The sequence below is a fragment of the Mercurialis annua genome, linkage group LG8, assembly GCF_937616625.2.
Source record: "Mercurialis annua linkage group LG8, ddMerAnnu1.2, whole genome shotgun sequence".
Lineage (NCBI taxonomy): Eukaryota > Viridiplantae > Streptophyta > Magnoliopsida > Malpighiales > Euphorbiaceae > Mercurialis > Mercurialis annua.
The window spans coordinates 38,616,165-38,640,023 of record NC_065577.1 but is presented as its reverse complement, the minus strand read 5'-3'; the positions used below and the strand labels follow the sequence as shown (position 1 = coordinate 38,640,023).

The following is a 23,859-nucleotide window of genomic DNA, read 5'->3' as shown; positions in this document are numbered from 1 at the left end:
TTAATCAAAACAAATTGTATAGTTTGATGCAATATTAAATCGGTTGAACCATACAAATTGACCTATTGTTATAAAAAAAACTCTAATGCATTTTTTAACTACAAAATTTCATATATAAGGTCTGATCCAATTTTTATATTATTATAAAAAAAGTGCATATAATATTTATTTGTATTTAATAAATAAGCTGAACCATTAAACTTTGAACCGGTGGCTATTGATTTGGTTTTTAAAACACTGGTCAAGCTTCGACAGTCTAACATGCTTCATTTCACCATCACTCACTAAACCCTTCAAAACCCTAATTAACAAATTCTCTGAAGAATATTTTTTATTTTTTATTTTTTTGCTTTGATTTGAGAGGTTTTGAAAATGAAAAACTTGAAGCTATATTCAGAAATATCACTGAACATTGAATTACAATCAGACCAAGAAGAAGTTATTCTCTTCGCTGCCATTGATATCGAAAGAAACCGCTTGTTCTTTGCTTCTTCTGCTAATTTTATATACTCCGTTCAGATTTCTTCTTTCCATGTAATTCCCTTTCCTCATCTCTGTACAAAGTTTGAATCTTTATTATGATTTATCATTTGGGCCTGTATTAGTTTCTGCTGCAGAATTTGTATTTTTGTTGCTAATCAAAATCAGTTTCCAATTGGGTTCTTAGTTATGTAATGGTTTATGAACGGGGATTATGTTTAAAAACACCAGTTTTTTTAGGCTTAATTGCTTAAAAAATCACCAACATTAGCGTCTTTAGCAACTTTAACAGGACTTTTCAATTTTGGACACCAATTTTTGATTTTTTGCAGTTTTGAACACCCAGCAATTTTTCGTCAAAAAATGCTGGTGCGGACTACGGAACAGCGTTTTTTCCGGTGTCCACTTTGGCATTATTTGACGGAAAATTGCTGGTGTTTGAAATTACAAAAATTCAAAATTTGGTGTCCGCCAAAACTGAAAGTTCATGTTTAACAATTTTAACACGAATTTTCCACTTTGGCGGACACCAACTTTTTAACTTTTGCAATTCTAAACACCGAGCAATTTTTCGTCAAAAAAATTCTGACGTGGACGCCAGAGAAGTGTTTTTTCCGGTGATTACCATTTTTTGACGGAAAACGGAAAATTATTAAATTGGAAAAATTGAATGTTCGTGTTAAAATTGCAAAACACGCTGAAGAGTTGGCAAAACTGGAAGTTCTTATTGACGCCAGTTTTTTTTTACTTTGTTTCCTTTTTAATAGAATAAATATTGGTTTTATGATAGTTAGAGCTTGTTTATTCTAATTCTAATAAGCTTGTGATGACACAGAGTGAAAATGTTTGGAGAAAGACATCACTGCAAGCTGGAGTGCATCCTATTGATTTGGAAAATGGGGATTTTATTACTTCCTTTGATTATCTTATGGAGAAGGAGGCACTGATTATAGGAACTAGTAATGGAGCTCTGCTGCTTTATAATGTGGATGATAATGCTTTGGAGGTTGTCGGTCAAGTAGATGGCGGTGTTAAGTGCATTGCGCCTAGTCCTGATGGTGACTTGCTTGGAATTGTTACTGGTTTGGGACAGATGCTGGTGATGACACATGACTGGGATTTGTTGTATGAAAATGCGTTGGATGATCAGCCTGATGGTGTTGACGTAAGTAAGGACCATTTCCATTAATCTATTTGGTCGCACTTAGGTTTGATTTTTTATTTATATTTTGTTTTGGAGTTTCCATGAAAGTTTGTTTTAGGATGAAATTTAACCAACTATATTATTTGTAATTCACCTTGCAAGATTCGTTTAATCTTTGCCCTCCTATGCGAGCAATATGTTATCGATAGACTAAATTGAAAGCTCAATATTAACTCTCCTATGCACACAGCCTCAAACGTTTTGCTGTTTCTTTCCACTTTTCTGTGATAACCTGAGAAAAACTGTTTGTTTGTGGAGGATTGTTATGGCTCTTTGATGTGTGGGTCTTAGGGTGAGGAAACAAAAACTGTCCTTTTCCTTGATTTTTTTGGTTTTATATGTGCTGTGCTGTTGTGTTCATGTGAATTCTATTCCTGCTATTAGAATTTAGAATAATATGCAAATGCAACTTATTCTGAGCATTGTTCAGTCCACTTAAGTATATATTAACTATTATAGTTATGTTATCACATCAAAGTAAAAAAGACAATGTCACTCATCAAATTGTGGCTTCAGGTGAACCAACTAATTCTTCCACAAATAGGAGTTCCATATCATGGAGAGGTGATGGGAAATACTTAGCAACACTGAGTGATGTCTCCAACTCTTCTTCCTTGAATAAGAGACTGCAGGTCTGGGAACGCGATTCAGGTGCATTGCATGCTGCTTCAGATTCAAAGTCGTTCATGGGAGCAGTTTTAGACTGGATGCCTAGTGGAGCAAAAATCGCAGCTGTATGGGACAAAAGAGCTGAACATAAATGTCCTGATATAGTTTTTCATGAGAGAAATGGATTATTTAGAAGCTCCTTTAGCATCAATGAACCAGTTGGTGCAACAGTAGAATTACTTAAGTGGAATTGTAGTTCAGATCTTCTTGCATCTGTTTTTAGATGTGAGAAATACGATTCTGTTAAAGTTTGGGTTTTCAGCAACAATCATTGGTATTTAAAACATGAAACTAGATACCCAAGGAAGGATGGGGTGAGGCTTATGTGGGATCCAACAAAGCCTCTGGAGCTGATATGTTGGAATCTTGAGGGCCAGATTACAGTTTACAGATTCATATGGATCAGTGCTGTCATGGAGAACTCAACTGCATTGGTCATAGATGACTCTAAGATACTTGTAACTCCTCTCGCGTTGTCCCTTATGCCACCTCCTCTGCATTTGTTCAGCCTTAACTTTTCAAGTCCTGTTCGGGACATGGCTTTCTATTTCAAGAATGCGAAAAACCTTATTGCTGCATTTTTGTCAGATGGCCATTTCTGTGTTGTAGAACTTCCTGAATCTGATACATGGGAGGAACTTGAAGGCAAAGATATAAGTGTTGAAACTTGCATTTCTGAGACCGAATTAGGAACCCTTGCACACCTTACATGGTTGGATTCACATGTACTTCTTGCTGTTTCTCACTATGGTTTCTCTCATAGTAGTTCCATCTCTCATAGCTCATTGGATGAGCAAGGACGTCATGGTTTTTATTTGCAGGAAATTGAAATTGCATGCTCTGAGAATCATGTTCCAGGTATTATCACGAGTTCAGGTTGGCATGCAAAGGTTTCCCATTGTAATTCTCTGGAAAGACTTGTAAGTGGCATCGCTCCCAATCCTGTGAAGAGCTCAGCTTTTATTCAGTTTGGTGGCGGAAAAAACTTTGAGTATGCATCAGCATTAGAGTTTTCCATTACTGGAGGAGCTAGAGAACATGTCGGTATGAGTTTTTCAGCAACTTGCCCTTGGATGAGTGCAGTTAACAATGGCTCACCAAATCCTTTGCTTTTTGGACTTGATGACATTGGTAGGCTCCATTTTGGTGGAAAAGTAATATGCAACAACTGTAGTAGCTTCTCATTCTACTCTAATCTAGGGGATCAAGTTATCACACATTTAATTCTTGCAACCAAACAAGATTTTCTCGTAATTGTTGATATTAATGATATATTACATGGAGAAATAGAGTCAAAATATGAGAATTTTGTTCATGCTGGAAACAGAAGAAAAAAAGATGAAAATATGAACTTCATACAAATATGGGAAAGAGGTGCCAGAATCATTGGTGTTCTGCATGGTGATGCTGCCGCTGTCATAGTTCAAACTACTCGTGGGAATCTAGAATGTGTTTATCCCAGAAAATTGGTTCTGTCATCAATAGTCAATGCTTTGAATCAAGGCCGGTTTAGGGATGCAATACTCATGGTTAGGAGGCAGAGAATAGATTTCAATATTATTCTTGATCATTGTGGTTGGCAAGCATTTCTTCACTCAGCTTCAGAATTTGTCAAACAGGTTGACAATTTGAGCTACATAACTGAGTTTGTCTGTGCTGTAAAGAATGAGAACATCATGGAGACGCTATATAAAAATTACATCTCCTTGCCTAGCAAAAATGCGGATGAAGTCATTCAAAGCCAAGATTTAAAAGGTTTAAATGCTAATAATAAGGTTTCTGCTGTCCTGCTTGCCATAAGGAAGGCTCTTGAGGAACTGGTCACAGAGAGTCCTGCCAGGGAGCTCTGCATTTTAACCACTCTAGCTCGTAGTGATCCTCCTGCTCTTGAGGAGGCCTTAGAGAGGATAAAAGTTATCCGTGAGCTTGAATTACAAAGTTCTAATGACCCTAGGAGAACTTCTTTCCCTTCTGCAGAAGAAGCCCTGAAGCATTTGTTGTGGTTATCTGATCCAGAGGCTGTATTTGAAGCCGCCTTAGGACTTTATGATTTGCACCTTGCAGCCATTGTGGCACTCAACTCTCAACGAGATCCAAAAGAGTTTCTTCCTTATCTACAAGAACTAGAACGCATGCCAAGTCTCATAATGCGCTACACTATTGACCTTAAGCTGCAGAGGCTTGAGAAAGCTCTTAAACATATTGTTTCAGCTGGCGATGCTCATTATTCAGAGTGTATGGATCTTTTGAAGAAATATCCTCAACTCTTTCCTCAGGCACTTCAACTAATAATTGATCCTGTCAAGAGAACGGAGATTCTTGAGGCCTGGGGTGATGATCTTATTGATAAGAAATGCTTTGAGGATGCTGCTACTACTTACATCTGTTGTTCCAGTTTGGAAAATGCGTTGAAGGCATATCGTGCTTGTGGGAATTGGAGTGGGTTGCTTACAGTTGCAGGCCTTCTTAAACTGGATAAAGCTTCTGTATTGCAACTTGCCCATGAAGTTCGTGAAGAACTACAAGCACTAGGCAAACCAGGGGAAGCTGCAAAAATTGCTCTCGAGTACTGTGGAGATGTTAATGGTGGCATTGTTCTGTTAATCAGTGCCAGAGACTGGGAGGAAGCTTTACGAGTTGCTTTTATGCACATGAGAGAAGATTTAGTCTTAATTGTGAAGAATGCATCGGTTGAAGGTGCAAATGCTCTAATTAGTGAATACGAGGAAGGCCTAGAAAAAGTTGGTAAGTACTTGACCCGTTACTTAGCTGTTCGACAGAGAAGGTTACTGCTTGCGGCAAAGCTTCAATCAGAGGATCGGTCAGTAAATGATCTAGATTATGATACTGTCTCAGAAGCTAGTAGTAACTTTAGTGGTATGAGTGCTTACACCACAGGGTATGTTTTTGCACTAAACGTCGTTATGATTTTTCTAATCAAACCCTTCATTAATATTCTCTGTCATATAAAACAAACGCACAACTATGTACTTTTACATTTTGTTTTTAAATTTATATGCTCATATGTCGGGATATTATTCTTACTAGATTCTTTTCCCATGAAATGTAATCCCAAAACTGGTTGATTGCTCGAAGGACAGCTTAACTTGTCATGAGATTGTTACTTAACGTGTTATTCTTTTCTTAGTCTTGGATTAGTTCTAATTCTATCTTGTTTTTTCCGACTATTTTCTCCTCTGCAAGCTCTGCTTTCATGCACATTTTATGTTACTTTTGCTTCTGTGTGCATGCTTGTGTGTTTCAGAAATGAGTTCTGCTGTATCTCACCCAAAATGTCCAAGTGCTACTCTCAATCTTCATTTTATTTTATCAACAGGACACGGAAGAGCTCTGCTGCTTCTGTGAGCTCTAGTATGACCAGCAAGGGAAGAAATGCAAGGCGTCAGAGAAATAAAGGGAAAATTCGCCCTGGCAGGTGTGATTCGTTCTATTAGTTCTATTCTTATAGTTAAGGGATCATCGGCTCCATATCTCAATGAAGAACTTCATTTCTTAAAAAGATGAAATCCTTTACCTCTTAATGCAAAATTCGAGGAAGAAAATTCATTCTCGTGATTTGTATCTAATTTCTTTAATTTCTAATTGAAAAAACTCGGAATATCAAATGACAAAACACAATTTTTATTTATCGGATCAATCCACTCAATTGAACAAGTATAGATAAAGGGTCTATGAAAAAAGACAAAAAAGTACATTTCTAATTGTAACTAAATCTTCAATTTTTTGTTGTTTTGTATAGTATTCCTTATTTTTTTATATTCAGAGAGATTTTTTTTTGTTATTGTCACTTTTATGCCCAGACCTAATGCAAGTTAATTTCCTGACATTGCAGTCCTGGTGAGGAATTAGCTCTAGTCGACCATTTGAAAGGAATGTCTCTAACAGATGGTGCAAAGCGTGAGCTTCGATCTTTATTAATTGCCCTCATCATGCTTGGTCAAGAGGACACTGCAAGAAAGCTACAACGAGTTGCAGAGAATTTTCAGTTGTCACAAATGGCTGCAGTTAAACTAGCTGAAGATGCAATATCTACCGATAACATCAACGAGCAGGCACTTAATCTGGAGCATTATATGCAGAAAGCAAGAGCTGATCCACAAAGTTTAGAGGCGTTTTCTTGGCGGTCTAAAGTGTTCATTTCTCCTTCAACAGCAAAGGTTAGTCTGGTTCATTGTTAATCTAATAAATATATGGCATCACATACATCACCACATTAACGGCGAGGCCTGAGGCATGCAGATACTTCATAATCCATGTTTTTTCAGCCGACATATTTAAATTTCTGTGCTAGTAGAATGATAGACATGCACAAGAAGTTGTGCATAAAGCTTCATACTGATAACTAGCAAAAAAAGTTCTGTTATTGAAGCCTAACAAGAATTTGTGAATTTTTTTTTCCAAAACTAAACCCTGCCAATTTTATAAGAATTTAAAAGTTTCAAACCAAACCAAACCAATTAAAATTTTTTACTCCCAAAACTGAATTGAACTATTTTTTTTTATAAATTCAAACCGGGTTTATCTGTTCGGTATTGGTTTGATTCTTACACACCTCTATTTGCAGTGAAGTTTTATGTGTTGTTACGGTAATATACTTGCCATGGAATCATTGGTCACCAACAAAAAGTGCAAGAGGCTTTTCTTTACGTAGAAAGTGTAGCTGTAGTGCGAAACTCGGGAATATATAAAGAATACACCAATCCTGTAGATCCCGACCGGTATGAGAATGATGCATAATTTTTTTTTTCCATTACGTTCTCATTACTTGTTGGCTTTTGTTTCACTGAAGCATTGCAAATATTTTAATTATGCAATAGTCATATCTGAGCCATTTTCATTTTATCAAAAACATTTTACCCATTTGTCGTCTCACCATCATGACCGGTCGTTTATGGTTTAATGACATTTCTAAAATTATACAAGTCAGATTCGTTTCTGGATGTTAAAAGTAAAACTCGTTCGGGAATTTTCGGTCTAGACCAAAATCTTCATGAATCCTCTCATGAGAATTCTACTATTCTTAAATGTTGGAATTCATCCGATATTGCCTTTAGAGAAGTCGTTGCCATTTAAATGCAATTTCAGTTTCTGCCTCAGATTGCCATCTTCATGATATGCAAATTTTGATTTTGATTATGTTCTTTTCTCCAACAAATCGAAACCGTTATGTTTAGTTTTTTTTTAAATATTTATCTATCTTATCCTATCAATTAACTATTAAAATAGAAAGAAAAAGATAGAATACTTGGTCAGTTTAATTTTATTCTATTTGCCTATAGTTGTGATAAAATGTAATACATTTATAATAAAGAGGTTTTTTGACCAATACCAAAAAAAGATAAAATATTTTCAAAAATGCGACCTCAAATATACTTTTTTGTAATTTTTTTCCTTTTGCAAAACTGTAGTATTCTTTTCTCAAAATTATTTTTTTAATATCAAAAATACGGTTTTGGTTAACCAATAGTATAGTAATAGGTTATTAACAGTTTACTAAAATATATTTTATATTTTAAATGCACAATTTAGTGATATACTAAAAATAAATTAATTATAAATTTATCGACGGTTTACTCACAGGTTACTAACAATGTACTATAAATAAATTTGTTAAATTTTTTTTAAAGTACAATTTATTTAAAATACACAATTCAAGTTTATCAATAATTTATTAACCATAAATTCAAAATAAAAATTATTAAAAGTTTACCAACAGTTAACCCAACGTTTACTAACAGTGTATTAAAATTAAAATTTCAATATCGACCTACTCAGATCTTGTCTAATTCAATTCCTTTGATAATCTCGTTTATGGCCGTTTTGACCATTCAAATTCAGACGCGTTGCCTACTTTAGCAATGTCAGACATACGGGTATTACATTTCGACATCATAGTCTGAATATTTAAGAAATAACCAACATATATAATTTTATATTAAATTTTAATAAAATAAAAATTTATTATAGAATCATTGATATTATTATGAATTTTTTATTTTATTAAATATATACATATTTAATTGCTCCATATATAAAATTGGGTATTAAAAAATGATTTTAGCTTTAATTAATCATTTATAAGTCAACGGGGAAAGGAAAAAATAGCACGTGTTATATAAATCTATTGATATTTAAAACACAATGATATAGTTAATAATAAATTAAATCCAATTTATAAGATTTTTTTAAATTTGAAAAAGACATTGATTTTGTTAATTTTAAATTTATTATATGTTGAACATATTTCATAAGATACAGAGTCTATAATATAATTTTTTTACGAACATAAAATATATTAATTATGGACTTTATTTAAGATTGGGAGGGCATATACCATCATCGTAAACAAACTCTCTAATATATTTATTTTGTATTAGGAACATTAATTTTGTTAGTTTTGGACTTGATATCTTCTTAAATTAGACGTTGAATATTATGAGAGAATATTAGGTATTTACCTAAAATACGAAAATAATAGGAAATATTACCTCAACAAGGAAAAGATATTAAAAATACATCAGGGTTTTATTTTCTTTATTTTTATACTCCCCGTATTTAAATATTTATACTTTTACTCTATTACATAACTTATGCAATCTGACACACATAGCACATGCTCTTTCTTCTTTCTCCAAACACATTCTCCATCTGGCACATGCTTTCTCTCTCCATAAATTTATTACTAGATCTGTTCTTTTATTGCTTTTGTATTGATTTCTTCTTACACAATTGCAGAGACTACATTCTATTCTCTCTCTCTTTCTCTCTCTCACAATTTGCACATACCATTTCTTTTTCATTCTTTAAGATTCATGAAAATATGCAGATTTATAATACATTTGATATTTCTTTTTTATTTGTTCAAATATTCAGTTTTTTCATTTCTTTTTATTTTTCGTTTTTAAACTAATTATAAATAATTTTTTTAATTAAAATATGAAATTTTTCTATTATTTTGAAATTAATTCCACTATTTATTTAATATTCAATTATATTGATAGCGAATTTAAAAATTCATATGAACTGAGTCGAATTATTAAAAATTTGATAAAATAATATTATCGTGACGTACTTTATCATAACTTTATCACAACCTATTATCTTACTATTATCATAATCTTATTATAAACTTTATCATATTATTATCATAACCTTATTTATCTATTATTATAGCTATATCATACTATTATCATGTACTTATAATGTCATAATAATAATATGATAACGTTACGATACTAATATACTAGCATTAGTGATACTGATATGATAATCGAACACTTTTTTTTATCATAATATTATCATTATATTGTAATTACATTATCATTATATTATCATTACATTATCATTATATCTACATTATCATAAATTTATCATTATATTATCATAATATGCTTTATCATTAATACTAATGTAACTTTATTATAATATTATCATGATTTTATAATTAAAATTTATTTTACGTACGTTATCATAACTTTATCATAACCTTATGATTACATTATCATAATATTACCATTGTATTATCATATAATATTATCATAACATTATCACAATATTGCAAATTTATTTTAAATACTTTATTATAACCTTACCATTATATTATCATAATCTTATCATAATATTATCATAATATTATCATTACATTATCATAATCTTATCACAATATTATAAATTTATTTTACGTATTTTATCACAACCTTACCATTATAGTGTCATAGTGTTATCATAACCTCGTTATAACATTATCATAACCCTTAATCATAATGTTATCAAAACCGTGTAAATATAGCTCCTATATTCACAACACTTTGCCTCAAAGCACTACCATTTATAACCTGCCATTTCTAAAAGCACTACCATTTCTAATTAGATACAACTGAAAATCATCAATAATTACATCTTTGCCATGATTGATCTATTTCAGTTCAGGTTCGCACTGGCCTTCACATAGAGAAAAGAGAAACATACATTTAGGGCAAATCTTCATCAGTTGGATGAAATCTAAATCCAAACAACATAACATCATCAGTATTCTTCCCTTTCTCCATTTCCTTTCTTCAATTTCTTTGATTTTCAAATCTTAATTTGCAAAGATAAATCTCAGTAAACCCTATCTTGGGTTTTAAATAAATTGAAACAGTTAATGAAGTATGATCTCAATAATTAGCGCGATATCCTTTGGTCTCTCTTCAACTGCCGGTATATTACCCATCCACCGCTTCCCGTTCCGCCGCCGCCTCCTTCCGTTAAGATTGAATCGCGTTTGACACCGTTAAGATTGAATCGTGTTTGATAGAGAAAGAAACAGAGGAAATTGGAGAAAGACAAAAAAGAGTACAAATATAATTTCAGAGTATTTATTTTAAGCTGAAAGAGTAAAAAAACTATTAAAATAATTTTTAGAGTAAAAATGTAAAAAACAATAAATCAGTGAGTATTTTATTTAACTTTTTGTCAGTGAGGTAGGAATTACAAATATTTTTAAAATTGGAGTATTTTTCCTAAATTTCTCATATTATGATTATACAAACTCTTCATTAAATTAGGAATATGATCACGTGTCTAACTCTTGGCTAATAATCACCCATGGCCCTTCAATTTTAGGGGTACGGGCGCTAAACCCCCCGATGTTTAAAAACGGGCGCTAAACCCCCTAAACTTTGTGTCGGCGCTCACAAAACCCCCTAAACTCCAAATATGACGAAAATACCCCTGTCGCCGTTTTTTCAGTCAATTCTCAGTATTAAAAAAAAAACTAACACTGCCATGACGCGTCAAAAATATACCTTAAAAATTTCAAACACCCAAAATACTCTGACTTTAATTTAGAAAAAGACAAAAAAGAAACAAACCAACCCAATCTAATCTAGCCATTTGATTAACCACAACAACCAACCCAACCAGCACTCCCATCCAACCACCGCTGGAAAATTTTTCCGGTCATCTTCTCCGAGCGGAAGATAACCGGAAAAATTTTCCGGTCATCCCTAAGCAAGGATCTGTTCTTGGAACAGATCCTTGCTGCTGTTCTTGGAACAGATCCTTGCCTGAATCTGTTCCCGGATGACCGGAATTTTTTTTTCCGGTCATCTTTCACTTGGAGAAGATTACCGAAAAATTTTCCGGCGGTGATGTGGCGGAGGTGGTTGGGTTGGGGTGATTTGGGTTAGAACAGGTGGTTGGATTTTGGGTTGAGTTTTTTTTTAATCAGATATTATATTTAGGGGTGTTTTGGGTATTTTTTTTGTCTTTTGATGACGTGTCAACTGACACATGGTGTCAGTCAATTTTTTTTGTTTTAAAGACAGCCGCCAAATAAAAGACGGCACAAAGGGTATTTTCGTCCAAAAGAGCCATGGTGAGCGCCGACACAAAATTTAGGGGGTTTAGCGTCCGTTTTTAAACATCGGGGGATTTAGCGCCGTACCCCTAAAGTTGAGCGGCCATGGGTGATTATTAGCCCCAACTCTTGATTAGATTAGGAATACCACCCTATTGTGTATTATTCTTTCCTAAAAAATAAATAATGACTATAATATTTTTCATAATTCATCATACCAAATTTCTTTTATTAATTTCTGTTTTCAGTATATAAAATACCCTTAACATTATTTAAACTATTAATACAATTAAAATACATTGGTATGATTCCGATAAATTATAAATATAGCATAAATTAATTTTAAAAATTAATGAATCAAAATATTATATTTATTTTTAACATAAACTCTAGCTAACTTAATGTTAATTATAAATAAAATAAAGTGATCTAATTATACTAAATTTAATTAATAATATAAATTGACGAGTCACGTGCTACGCACGTAATTCGAAACTAGTAAATAAAAAAGAGCAAGTGAATGTTGGCACTTTTATTAAGAGCAAGTAAATAAATCCATCAAATGAGGGTTGCGAAATACTAATATTTTCCCTAATTAGGTATTTACATATTTTTTCCGAATTTCAATCCAACAATGCAACCCTGTAAACTTTCTATATAAATGAGAAGTTATAGCCGCTTAACATATTTTCATGTACAATCAATAAACTAATGTCAGACACAGCCATGACTACCCCTAATTCTAAAGTTAGTCTGAAGTTCATTATCGATCCAAAGGCTAACAAAGTCCTATTCGCAGAGGCCGAGAAAGATTTTGTTGATTTTCTGTGCAGCCTTCTCTGTATGCCTTTAGGTGCCGCGATTAATCTTTTCAAAGGCGCGCCAACGTTTGGCTCCATCGAAACTCTATACAATAGTATTCGAAACCTGAACGAGGTTCACATGCACCCGAATCACAAAAACAAAGACCTGCTCTTGAAACCCGGTCTGCCTTACACGCCTTAGATTTGCATCTATTCCCGTCTGATGCAGCTCCACAACGAGTATACCGTTGTTCAAGCATTGGATGCAAAAATAAAGATATCACATACTGCAAAGGTACAAGTTGCGGGTGTGGCCAAGCAACAATGAGTTCGCCAGCGACTGTCGCAGGTAGAAAAGGCGTAAATTATTATGTGAAGCACTGTTATGTGAAGGATGATATTAAATACATGGTGATGGATGATTTAAGTGTCTTACCCATAGCCTCAATTGAATCCTGTTTTGATGTATTAAGCAATATGAATGTCAAGGACGTTGCTACTCTTCGAAAAATAGTTGTTGAGGTTGGGCCTAATGAGGTAACACTCTATTTTTATCTGAATTCTATATTTTCCTAATAAAATAGTTCCGTAACTGTTTTACAATTTTCCATAGTTAATTTCCTATAATTTGATAACCGCACAAATATTTAACTCGGGTATTTTATTTTGATTTTGAAAATACTTCGTGTAATGTATTCTTGTAAAACGTATTTATTTCTATCATTAGTTTCTAAGTATTTTTTTATTCCGTGTTACATAGAGTAATATTTAGCTTAATTTCATTGATTCTCTCATTAATTCAATCAGATTTAATTTGTCAATTGTTGTTTAGGTTGTAGAGTTGCTGAGGGGTTCTCTTCATTCAAAGGAAGTTCTCACAAATGTGCTCTTACCGAAGCCAAGCACTAAGGATGAGAAGCTTGATCAATAGTAGTGATCGACAATGGATTTTTCATGTTTCATTCAGTTGGGCAGTTTTAGAGCTATCTTTATTATTGAAAAAATTGTTTAAAATTCTAAATTTAATAGTTTCGTTTCAATTTTATACGTTTTTTTCATTTAAGTTAGTTGTGTCAATTTCTTTTTTTTATCTTTGTATGATACCCGTTTACTTTTTTTTTTGTCTATTTCGAGTTCATACTTACTTGTTTTTGACTTCAAATACTAAAAATAGATGATTTTGATATTTTATTTTACTATTATTTTTGGTTTTTTTAAATTGAAGATTAATTTATATTTATAGCAAAATGAGTTTTGCTAATTAAAAAGTTGATAATAAAATGAAAGTAATTAAATTAAATAAAAAAATTAGATAGAATTACAACAAATTATCAATCTGAGATAAATTTACAAATAAAACAGTTTAGCTATTTGGCACCGTTAATTTTTTTTTTTGATATGGAATCAGATGAAAGAATTTTGTAAGTGTTAGACTATGCGTTTTTACATTCTTAATTTTAATATAAACAATTAATTGGCATGTAATCGTTTCCTGATATTATTTCCAGATTTTTTGCAGTTTTCAAGTAACAAACGATCATTTGTCTTGATAGACGTCAATCGTCTGTCACTTTAAAACCCACAGTTTTGTCTTTGTTTAATTTATGGCATTTTAATCAAAAAATGCGTATTCCTGACGAGTAGACAGACGATCGTTTATTTCATAGACGATCATCTATAATGGACAGACGATCATCTATCTAGGCAAAGTTTGAATATTTTAACCATTGGAATTACACAATCGTCTATAATTTTGTGGCGGTCGTCTTATTCATAGACGATCGTCTAAATGGACAGACGATCATCTATTTAGGCAAAGTTTGAATATTTTCTGACCGTTGGAGTTAGATGAACGTCTATATTTTATGACGATCGTCTGTCGTGTCTTGACATCTCATTATTGAAGATTTTGAAGGAATTATAACGGAAAAAAATTGGCTAGAACCAATGCTATTTTGACACATCATCCAAAAAATCCTTAAAGACTTGTTCTAACTTTTTGAGTTTGGTTAGAATAAATGTAGCAAGAAATTTAAAAGCTCTCTACAAAAAGAAAATTCCTCTTAAACTCTTTGTGCATTAATTGGTTTTCCATTAATTGCTTCTTGTTTTATTTTAAGTAAAAACAATTGTTGTTTTTCTTTGTAGGTTATTAATTCATTCTTATAAAAATTATTTTGTTGCAAGTTAGGGGTTTACCTTTGGAAAAATTTCAAATAGGGTGTTTAGCTTTAAAGCACCATTTGTAAGTTGTAATCAAGTTTATATTTAGTGAAAATCTCAATCTTTAATTGAGTAGTGGATGTAGGATTGTTTTTAATGCGAACCACTCTAAAATTGATTTGTGTTCTTCTCTAAATCCTAACTCCATTCATCTCCTTAAATAAATTTTTATTTTTCTTTTAAACCTAATTCACCCCACCATTTTAAATATTTCAATTGGTATTAAAGCTAAGTTGCTCATTCTTTTGATTAATTGTGAGCTAAACAATTTTGAAGGCATGCAGATATTTCATGATCCATGTTTTTTCAGTCGGACATATTTAAATTTCTGTGCTAGTAGAATGATAGATATGTACAAGAAATTATGCATAAAGCTTCATACTGATAACTTGCAAAAAAGTTCTGTTATTGAAGCCTAATTGAGATTCGTGATTTGTTTTTTCAAAACTAAACCCTACTAATTTTATAAGAATTTAAAAAGTTTTAAACCAAACCAATTAAAGTTTTAATTACTATTCATCAAAAAAAAAAAGTTTTAATTACTACTCCCAAAATCGAATTGAACTATTTCTTTTTTGCAACTTCAAACCGGATTTATCTGTTCAAATTTCAATATTGGTGATTTTTACACACCTCTATTTGCAGTGAAGTTTCATGTGCTGTTACGGTATACTTGCAAGTTGCAATGGAAGCATCGATTACCAACAAAAAGTGCAAGAGGCTTTTCTTTACGGAGAAAGTATAGCTGTAGTGGTAAGTCCGAAACCCGGGAATATATAAAAAATACACCAATCTTGTAGATCCCAACCGGTATGAGAATGATTTACAATTATTATTTTTTCATTTTTCCATTATGATTTTCTCATCACTTGGTTGGTTTTGTATCTCTGAAGCATTGCAAAGAGTTTTTTTTAATGCATCAGGTTGAACATTTGGTTGATCAACTTTGTTAGTTGCTGCATTATTCATCTCTACAAATAATATTATTACTAATATAACAACATAATAAATCTTCTCCCTTTCATCTCACCCGTATTTACAGAAAGATATATGTTAATTTAACAAAAGGTTTTTGATAGAAAGAATATTGAGAAATTTTATGAAATTATTAGTCTTATATTGGCTCTATATCAATTTTAATTATAGTAATAGTTGTATGGCTTTAAAGAGATTATTACGCTATTGATAAAATTTATCCATTTTCTGTTTTTTCGATTGTTATATAATTGAGAATGAATTTAATAGTAATTCCTTTTTTTTTTTTAGTAAAAAGATAATAGAATCAAGATAATTTCTTTGAGTTTCATAAATAATTCTAAATTAAATTTAGAGTATCATACATTTATACACATATAACCATCATGTATAAGAAATTTTTCATGTCCATTTCTTAAAAATTTAACGATATAATTATAATTGCCAAAATCATATTTTGACAATTTTTTAAATATATAACAAGAAAAATCGTCAAAAAAAAAAAATCACAACAATTTTGCGTGTGGAATATTATCACCTAAATTAGAATGTACCTTATGTTTCTTTTTCAAATTTTTCACTTATATTAGAGAAATTTTTAGGTAGACTCGGTCCACCACATCATCTATAGACTAAATCTATCACATTATGACACGTTATTAAAATAATAGCATTATCGTAATATTACTATTCAAAGTGTAAATAAGTAATAAACAAAATTATGATAGTGCCACTATTTTAATGACATGTCATAATATGATAGGTTAATGCACGGATGACGTGGTAAACCGAGTCTACCTAAGAATCTCTCCTTATATTATATCAATGTACCACTAAATAAATATCATTGTTAAATATTTACATTTTGGGCTTCCCCCATCTTTTTTATTTCAATTTCCATGCTTAAATACATAAAGTAAATTCCTAAAAAATGCAAAAAGTAAATATTGACTTTCCATATAAATGCATAAAGTGAATATTAATTAATCAACAAAAATTAATTTTCTAATAATTAAATATGTGTATATAAAACTAAAATAGTATGAGTTTTAGGGCAGACATTTCTCACTCCACAAGTTAATAACCACACTCCAAAATGATTAATTTATGATGTAAAAAACTTATTCTCCTTTCAAAGTATTTAGGCTTAAATATAAAATCAAAAAAGAGGGCCCAACCGGGTTCGAACCGGTGACCTCTTGATCTGCAGTCAAATGCTCTACCACTGAGCTATGGACCCCTTGATGACTATGTAAAAACCATTATTTACAAATCCATTTATTTCCTGTAAAAATTGTTGGCACAAACTTACCAGCCCGGTTACGGATATTCAATAATTAGATTATTTCTGGCAAAAATAATTATATTATTAACGGATATTAAATAAATATATAAAAAGATACCCTCTTTTGTTCTAATAGTACCGTTCACATTTTTTTCTTCAAAATAATAATTTTTAGTAAATAACAATTATAAAATTAATTTAATTATATTAATTTTATTTAAATTCTACTAATAAATTAATGATTACAATTTATGAAAATAAAAATCAATGACCATATTAAATGAAGATATAATAAAAAAATATCATAATAATTTGTAATATTAATTATATTTTTTAAATTGTATAATAGCAGAAAAGTAAACAACGAAAAAAATATATTTTCAAGTCTTTATTTTAATGTGTAAAACACTTAAAAAATAATTATCAATATAAAATATAATTAATTACTATTACTCATACGAGTTAGTTTGAATTACTGTTCAATTTTGTGCTAGTTTCTCTAAATACATGTTTCGCCAAAATAATTACAACTTTATATTGCAAGATTTGAGTTTTATTTTTTGACTTTTTGCCCTAACTTTATTTACCTGTTTTGTTTTTTTATTTACCAAAATACCTTTTTCGGTTTTTAATTTCGGTTTTCGGTTTTTTCGGTTCGGTCGACCGAACCGACCGGCAGTTTTTTTATATAGTGTAAAATTAGTGTATATATAGTGTTAATTTTTATTTTTTATAGATTTTTTTCCTGGAATTTTTTATAGTGTAACAATAGTGTATATATAGTGTTTTTATGGTGTTTATATAGTGTAAAGTTAGTGTATATATAGTGTATAAGTGGTGTATAAGTATTGTATAAGTAGTGTATTTATGGCATTTTGTAATGTTTTTTGTGGTTTAACCATGAAACAGTGCAAATACACCATAAACACTGCAAATACACCATAAACAGTGTAAATGCACCATAAACACTGTAAATGCACCATAAATATACTAAAAAACAGCAGAAATACACCATTAATACACCAAAAATACACTAAAACGTAAAGATATTATAAAATTATTATAAATGCACCATAAATCAATATTTTTTTTTACAAAATCAGTAGCAATAAACAAATCTATGAATAAGAGAAGACAAAATAAATAATTATATGAACAATAAAATAATTTTATAAACAAAAAATTATAGATCTACAATAATTTATTTGCAAAATATTTAAATCATTAAAAAAATCTAAAAAATTATACAAATCTAAAAACGAGTCGAGAAATCCATAGCGCGAACGGAAAAGACGAACGGAAAAACGACCGGAAACGACGAGAAATCCATCGGAAGTAGACGAACGGAAGTGCGACCGGAAAAACGAACGGAAAAGACGAACAGAAAAGTAATCGGAGGAGATAAACAGAAAATCAAATGAAAAAAAAGAAGAAAAGAAGAAGAAAAGAAGAAAGAAGAAGAGAAAGAAGAGAGAAAAAAAAAGATGGCTATGTAAAATTTTAACCTAAAATGAGATAAGCTTTTTTTATATAGTGGGTATTTTTGATAAATAAGTTAGCTTATTAGGTAATGTAGGATAAGAGGAAAAGATGAGCCAAAATGGTGTAAATATTTTACCCAAAACAGGTATTTGAAAAATAATCCCTTTAATTTTTAAATTACCATTTCTTTTTTAATTTTAGTAGTTTATATAACTGGAGTAGAAAGAAAATTTACTTAAAAAAAATTCAAATGTGAAAGAAAATAATAATAAATTTATAATAATTTATTGAAAATACGATAGTTTAAATCTAAATTTATGAAGGTAACAGCAATTAACCTATAATATATCTCTATGGCTAACGTGTAGTGTAGATAAAAATTGGTCTTAATCAAAATGTTAAATGAAATTATTTAACTCACAGCAGTTTTACACAAACATAATTAAAATAAAGTGAGTAATTACAAGACCAATGTATTTATCCCTTTGCTTTACCGAGGTTTCATTATTCAATTTTCATTTTTTTAATATTATTTTTCAACTTTTATTGCTTAAATAACCCATCAAAAAATTAATTCATACAATGAAGTCCTATAATTATATTTAAATTTCATAATACTATTAATTCTAAGTACTTACAGTACTGTATTATTTTGGCCAAATGTCTTAAAAAGGCCAAACCTTTCATAAAAGTTTCACAAAAGTCCTGACCTTTCAATTTTGTCGATTTTGGCCAAAAACAAATTATTTGGTTTCAATTGTGGCCAACTCTCAATTTGATTTCAATTTGCCTATGTGGAGCTTATGTGACGCCTATGTGGCATGCCAAATATTAAAAGGTCAGGACTTTTGTGAAACCAAATAATCTATTTTTGGCCAAAATCGACAAAATTGAAAGGTCAGGACTTTTGTGAAACTAAATAATCAGTTTTTGGCTAAAATCGACAAAATTAAAAGGTCAGGACTTTTGTGAAACTTTTGTGAAAGGTTTGGCCTTTTTACAACATTTGGCCTATTATTTTATATGCAACTTACAACAAAATTAAAATGTTATTTAGATAATAAAAATCTATATATAACATAAATTAACAAAAGAAACTTTTGTACTTTTTCACTATATCGTTTTAATCATTTTAAGGTGCCTCTTCACGAATTAAAATATGTAGAGTTGCTTATAAATATAAATTATTTTACATGTTCGAAAATCAAAATTGCTTTCATAGCTCAGTTGGTTAGAGCACCCGTTTAGTAAGCGGGAGGTCTTGAGTTCAACTCTCAATGAAAGCAATTTCCTGACATTTTTGTTGTTTTTTTTACTCCTACGTACCATGTAAACGACATATTCAAATAATAGTTTCTTGTCGTTTGTAGTTCAATTTTTCTGGTAAAATTTGAGTGAAACTGTGAACGTACAATTAGATTCTTGTTTACTCCATGAACTAATTATTGTTCATTTTCTTTTGGGATTATTTACAAATTAAATTTTAAAATTTCACATTTGTAGCGACTTAGTCCCATCCATTAAAATGTCGCATTGCACATTTTCATTGTCGCATTTTTACATTGTGTAGCCTATTGTCATTTTTCACTAAAAATAAAGTTACAAAATGTGTGCAAAACGGCACCATTTTGCATAAAACAACGTCATAAAACGGAAATATGCTATAAAATACTTAAATAATGAAAGACTGAATATGCGATACGATGTTTTAACAAATAAAATTAAATCACTATAAATATAAAACGTTAAGATTTAATATGCAAATAACTATTTTTTTATCACAATAAAAAGTCAAAACTCTTTAATATTGGATCAAATTAATTATATCTTTTCTAATTTTTAAAAGTAATTTTTTTATGTTTGGTAAAATTCACTGGTACCACCTTCTCGTAATTATTTTAGAAGACTTGATTAAAGATTGGAAAATAAAATTCAATTAGATTTTAATTTCTTTTGAAAAAATCAAATAAAATCAGTAAAATTTAAGTTAAATTCAAAATCTAACTTGTAATTATTTATAAAATTAAGGATATTGATAAAAGAGATCCCAACGTTTCACTTTCGTAGCAATTTAATCCTAACGTTCAAAACGCTATGAAACAAATCTCAACCTTTTTTACTTTTCAATTTGTAACCCTAATCGGTTTTCCGGCAGTTTTGTTCTTTTATTAAAGCTAGAAAGTGAAAAAATACAATATTATAATTTTTTTTGATTTTTTTTAGAATATTGTAATTTAATATGGCTGTCAGTTATACATAAAGTTACCGGAAAATAATTTAGGCTACAAATTATAAAAATAAAAAAATTATTTTATAATGTTTTCTGAAATTAAATCATTATAAAAGTGAAACATTTTATAAAATTATTATTATTGATATTTTCTTTTAATTGATTGAGTGCCAAAAGAGCTCATTAATAGTTGCTTTGAACTGAGTGCTCAAGCTCACGTTCTATCATGGTGTGAGGTTCCCTCTTACAATGATTTCTAAGGCTCACTTAATAGCCTAAACATTCAATTCTAATGAAATTAAGATTATGAACTACTCATAGCCTACAAAATAAATTTTCATTTCTCAAATGCTGCAATTGCCAACTTTTTAGTTTAAAAATGTGAAGATGAGTTCGCATCAGCGAACTTTTTATTTAAACAAATTTTCAAATATTTTATCAGAGGTGTGACGTGTCAGTCAAAAAATAGGTATAACAAATACATGTTCAAATGTCTTTTACTCCTTTTAAAAATTAATTTTGAGCCTTCAAATTTGTTTTATGCATTTATATATTCTTAACGGTCATAACATTGATGTCTTTATGTCATTTGGACTCGTAAAGATTGCACCGTCTTCCGAAACATAGGTTTTAAACTTGACACTTGAATTCGCTTCAGAATTACTGCACTTTGCTCTTGCATAGTTTAAACTTTGAAGAATTGCAATTGTCTGAACATTCATGTTCAGAATTGCAATTGTCTGAACATTCTGTTAGATTCCATCTTAAAACCAATTGGTATTAAGTGGAGGTGCCCAACTAATATATAAACACAAGTCCATTCACACACACAACCAATGTGGGATTTCCCACTTTTAACACTCCCCCTCACGCGTAGCGTGTACGGGCCGAGCAACAAAGTGCCCCCTCACGCAAATCTCACGTGGGCCGGGCCAAATTCAAATTGTGTGAATGGACAAGGCTTTGATACCATATTAGATTCCATCTTAAAACCAATTGGTATCAAGTGGAGGTGCCCAACTAATATTTAAACACATGTCCATTCACACACACAACTAATGTGGGATTTCTCACTTCAACACATTCATGTTCAAAATTCGCTCAAGCAAACTACCTCGCGTTCTAAACTTCAAAAGTTTCCTTTCACGAAATTCACCGAATCATAAAATTTGCATCCGCGGTGAACTCCTTCTGCTTCTCATGAATTGCAAAAATTTATTTTTTGCAATTTGGACCTAATAAGTAATTTTTATATGTTCTACACACTTTACGAAAATAATTAGTATAAACTTCGCGTTCTAAACTTCAAAAGTTTCCTTTCACGAAATTCACCGAATCATAAAATTTGCATCCGCGGTGAACTCCTTCTGCTTCTCATGAATTGCAAAAATTTATTTTTCTTGCAATTTGGACCTAATAAGTAATTTTTATACGTTCTACACACTTTATGAAAATAATTAGTATAAACTTGGTTGATAATTGGTGTTAAAATTTAGGGAATTACAAAATGAATAAAGTCTACCGCAATTTTTGGACGTAATGCATCCGGTGTTAACCTATAACTATTTTTTATATTTTCTTTTCTTATTTAAATAGAAATCAATATTAGACGTTTTAATATTATGTATTTTTTATAAAATTAATAGGAGTTTAACTTGAATAAAACAATACAAATAAATATATTATAGATTAATTAAGAGTTTAACTCCAACTCATATTATAAAATATCAAAAAAATGGGATCAAGCTTAATTTTACTCAGATGCTATTCTTTAAAATTTTAACGGGAAGAGAAGTTCAGTTATTGAATATTATGTTTAATCAGCAGCTTAACAATTAATTAAGAGTAATATCTAATGCTGATGGGTATTTCCAGTAGAGCAATAAAACAAAAGTTAAATCAGTTTCTATAGAGTTAGGTAGAGCTAGGTAGAGTTAAGGGGTGGTTCATATCCACGATTTTCCAAATTTTCATGCATTTTCAAATAGGTCCTTACAGTTTATAAGCTATCATAAATTCTCTCTAAATTTTAATTATGACTTCTCCAAATTAATATAATTCATAATTTGTAATTATAGCATCATAATTATATTAAAATTACAATATTAGCTTATTTTTTTGATGAAAACACTATTAACTTTCAATAATTTAAAAATAATTAAAAATATAAATATGAAGTTAAATGTGAGTCTAATTCTAACTCTAATAAAAAAAAGTTAATTGTTAATTATTATTAAATATATAACGGGTCATATGAATGTTGCTCACTAAAATAATCAAAAAATAATATTTTTGAATAAAAAACAAAATATTAAATTAAACGAGAGTTTAATAGTAAATAGGAAACTAATATTAAAGGTAGTAGGAATCCAATAATAGACCTCTGTTTAAATAGATAAATTTCGTGCTAAATACAATGAGGATTAAAAAACCACAAAAGCTCCATTTAAAAATGGAAAAGACAAATAATTAATAATTAATATACCAACAATTAACATTACGATAATGAAACTTTTTTTTGTCATCTTTTATTATTATTATTATTATTATTATTAAAGATTTATCACTTTTTTTATTCTAAATATTATATTTTATTTAATAATTAAATTAATAAATAATACATACAACGGGTCATATAAATGTCGCTCACGTGTGTAGCACGTGGCGAAACGCTAGTACTATATATAAAAGCACGGATGGGGGGGGGGCAGGCAAATTTACCGAATAGTCCTTTTAAATTTATAACTAAACAATGGTTTTATGGTCATTCATTCATTAATTATTTATTTAATTTAAAGATATACTATAAGTAGAATCCTAATAATTAGATATGTTATGATTTGAGTCCTAATTGAAATAAAATTATATTATATATCAATTACCTATTTTATTCTTAATCAATTGCCTAATTTCTAAAGTGAACATCCTATTTTACAATAAAAGAGTAATCTATGTGGCAAAATATAAATATTAATTTAGCTTTGACCTTTGTATTATAATAACAACTTCTACCTATTGTATATGACTTAACAAAAATATTGTATTTGATTTATTACAGAAAATAAGAATTTGACATGAATTAGGAAACTACATAATCTATAACAAATTAAATACCAAGATTTAACAAAATTTATATATCAATAACTT

The 23,859-nt window shown here is 30.2% G+C and overlaps 2 protein-coding genes and 2 non-coding genes across 6 annotated transcripts; 3 read left to right on the top strand and 1 right to left on the bottom strand.

Moving 5' to 3' along the window:
* Positions 1-250: 250 nt before the first annotated feature.
* LOC126660379 (elongator complex protein 1) lies at positions 251-7,234 on the top strand. 3 transcript variants are annotated; one of them, XM_050353848.1, is made up of 6 exons: positions 251-534; positions 1,316-1,649; positions 2,201-5,174; positions 5,691-5,789; positions 6,207-6,531; positions 6,939-7,234. In XM_050353848.1, the coding sequence occupies exons 1-6, from the start codon at positions 373-375 to the stop codon at positions 6,939-6,941; spliced, it is 3,897 nt and encodes a 1,298-aa protein (XP_050209805.1). In that variant the 5' UTR covers positions 251-372; the 3' UTR covers positions 6,942-7,234. The 3 variants fall into 3 exon arrangements, 2 of the variants coding, with proteins under 2 accessions (XP_050209805.1, XP_050209804.1); XM_050353847.1 differs by having other exon boundaries at positions 252-534; positions 2,201-5,252; XR_007635344.2 differs by lacking the exon at positions 6,939-7,234 and having other exon boundaries at positions 2,201-5,098; positions 6,207-6,344.
* A 5,065-nt stretch (positions 7,235-12,299) lies between these two features.
* LOC126660380 (uncharacterized) lies at positions 12,300-13,584 on the top strand. Its single transcript, XM_050353849.2, has 2 exons — positions 12,300-13,054; positions 13,350-13,584. The coding sequence occupies exons 1-2, from the start codon at positions 12,842-12,844 to the stop codon at positions 13,446-13,448; spliced, it is 312 nt and encodes a 103-aa protein (XP_050209806.1). The 5' UTR covers positions 12,300-12,841; the 3' UTR covers positions 13,449-13,584.
* Positions 13,585-16,883: 3,299 nt separating this feature from the next.
* TRNAC-GCA (transfer RNA cysteine (anticodon GCA)) lies at positions 16,884-16,955 on the bottom strand. The gene has a single exon. It is a non-coding gene; the product is annotated as a tRNA-Cys (tRNA).
* A 2,739-nt stretch (positions 16,956-19,694) lies between these two features.
* Positions 19,695-19,768, top strand: TRNAT-AGU (transfer RNA threonine (anticodon AGU)). Its single transcript has one exon. It is a non-coding gene; the product is annotated as a tRNA-Thr (tRNA).
* Positions 19,769-23,859: the final 4,091 nt, after the last annotated feature.

Coding starts and splice junctions, on each gene's coding strand:
- LOC126660379 (XM_050353847.1), top strand. CDS start 373: ATGAAAAACTTGAAGCTATATTCAGAAATATCACTGAACATTGAATTA. Junction 535..1,315: donor TTCAGATTTCTTCTTTCCAT/GTAATTCCCTTT, acceptor GTGATGACACAG/AGTGAAAATGTTTGGAGAAA. Junction 1,650..2,200: donor GCCTGATGGTGTTGACGTAA/GTAAGGACCATT, acceptor TTGTGGCTTCAG/GTGAACCAACTAATTCTTCC.
- LOC126660380 (XM_050353849.2), top strand. CDS start 12,842: ATGAGTTCGCCAGCGACTGTCGCAGGTAGAAAAGGCGTAAATTATTAT. Junction 13,055..13,349: donor TTGAGGTTGGGCCTAATGAG/GTAACACTCTAT, acceptor ATTGTTGTTTAG/GTTGTAGAGTTGCTGAGGGG.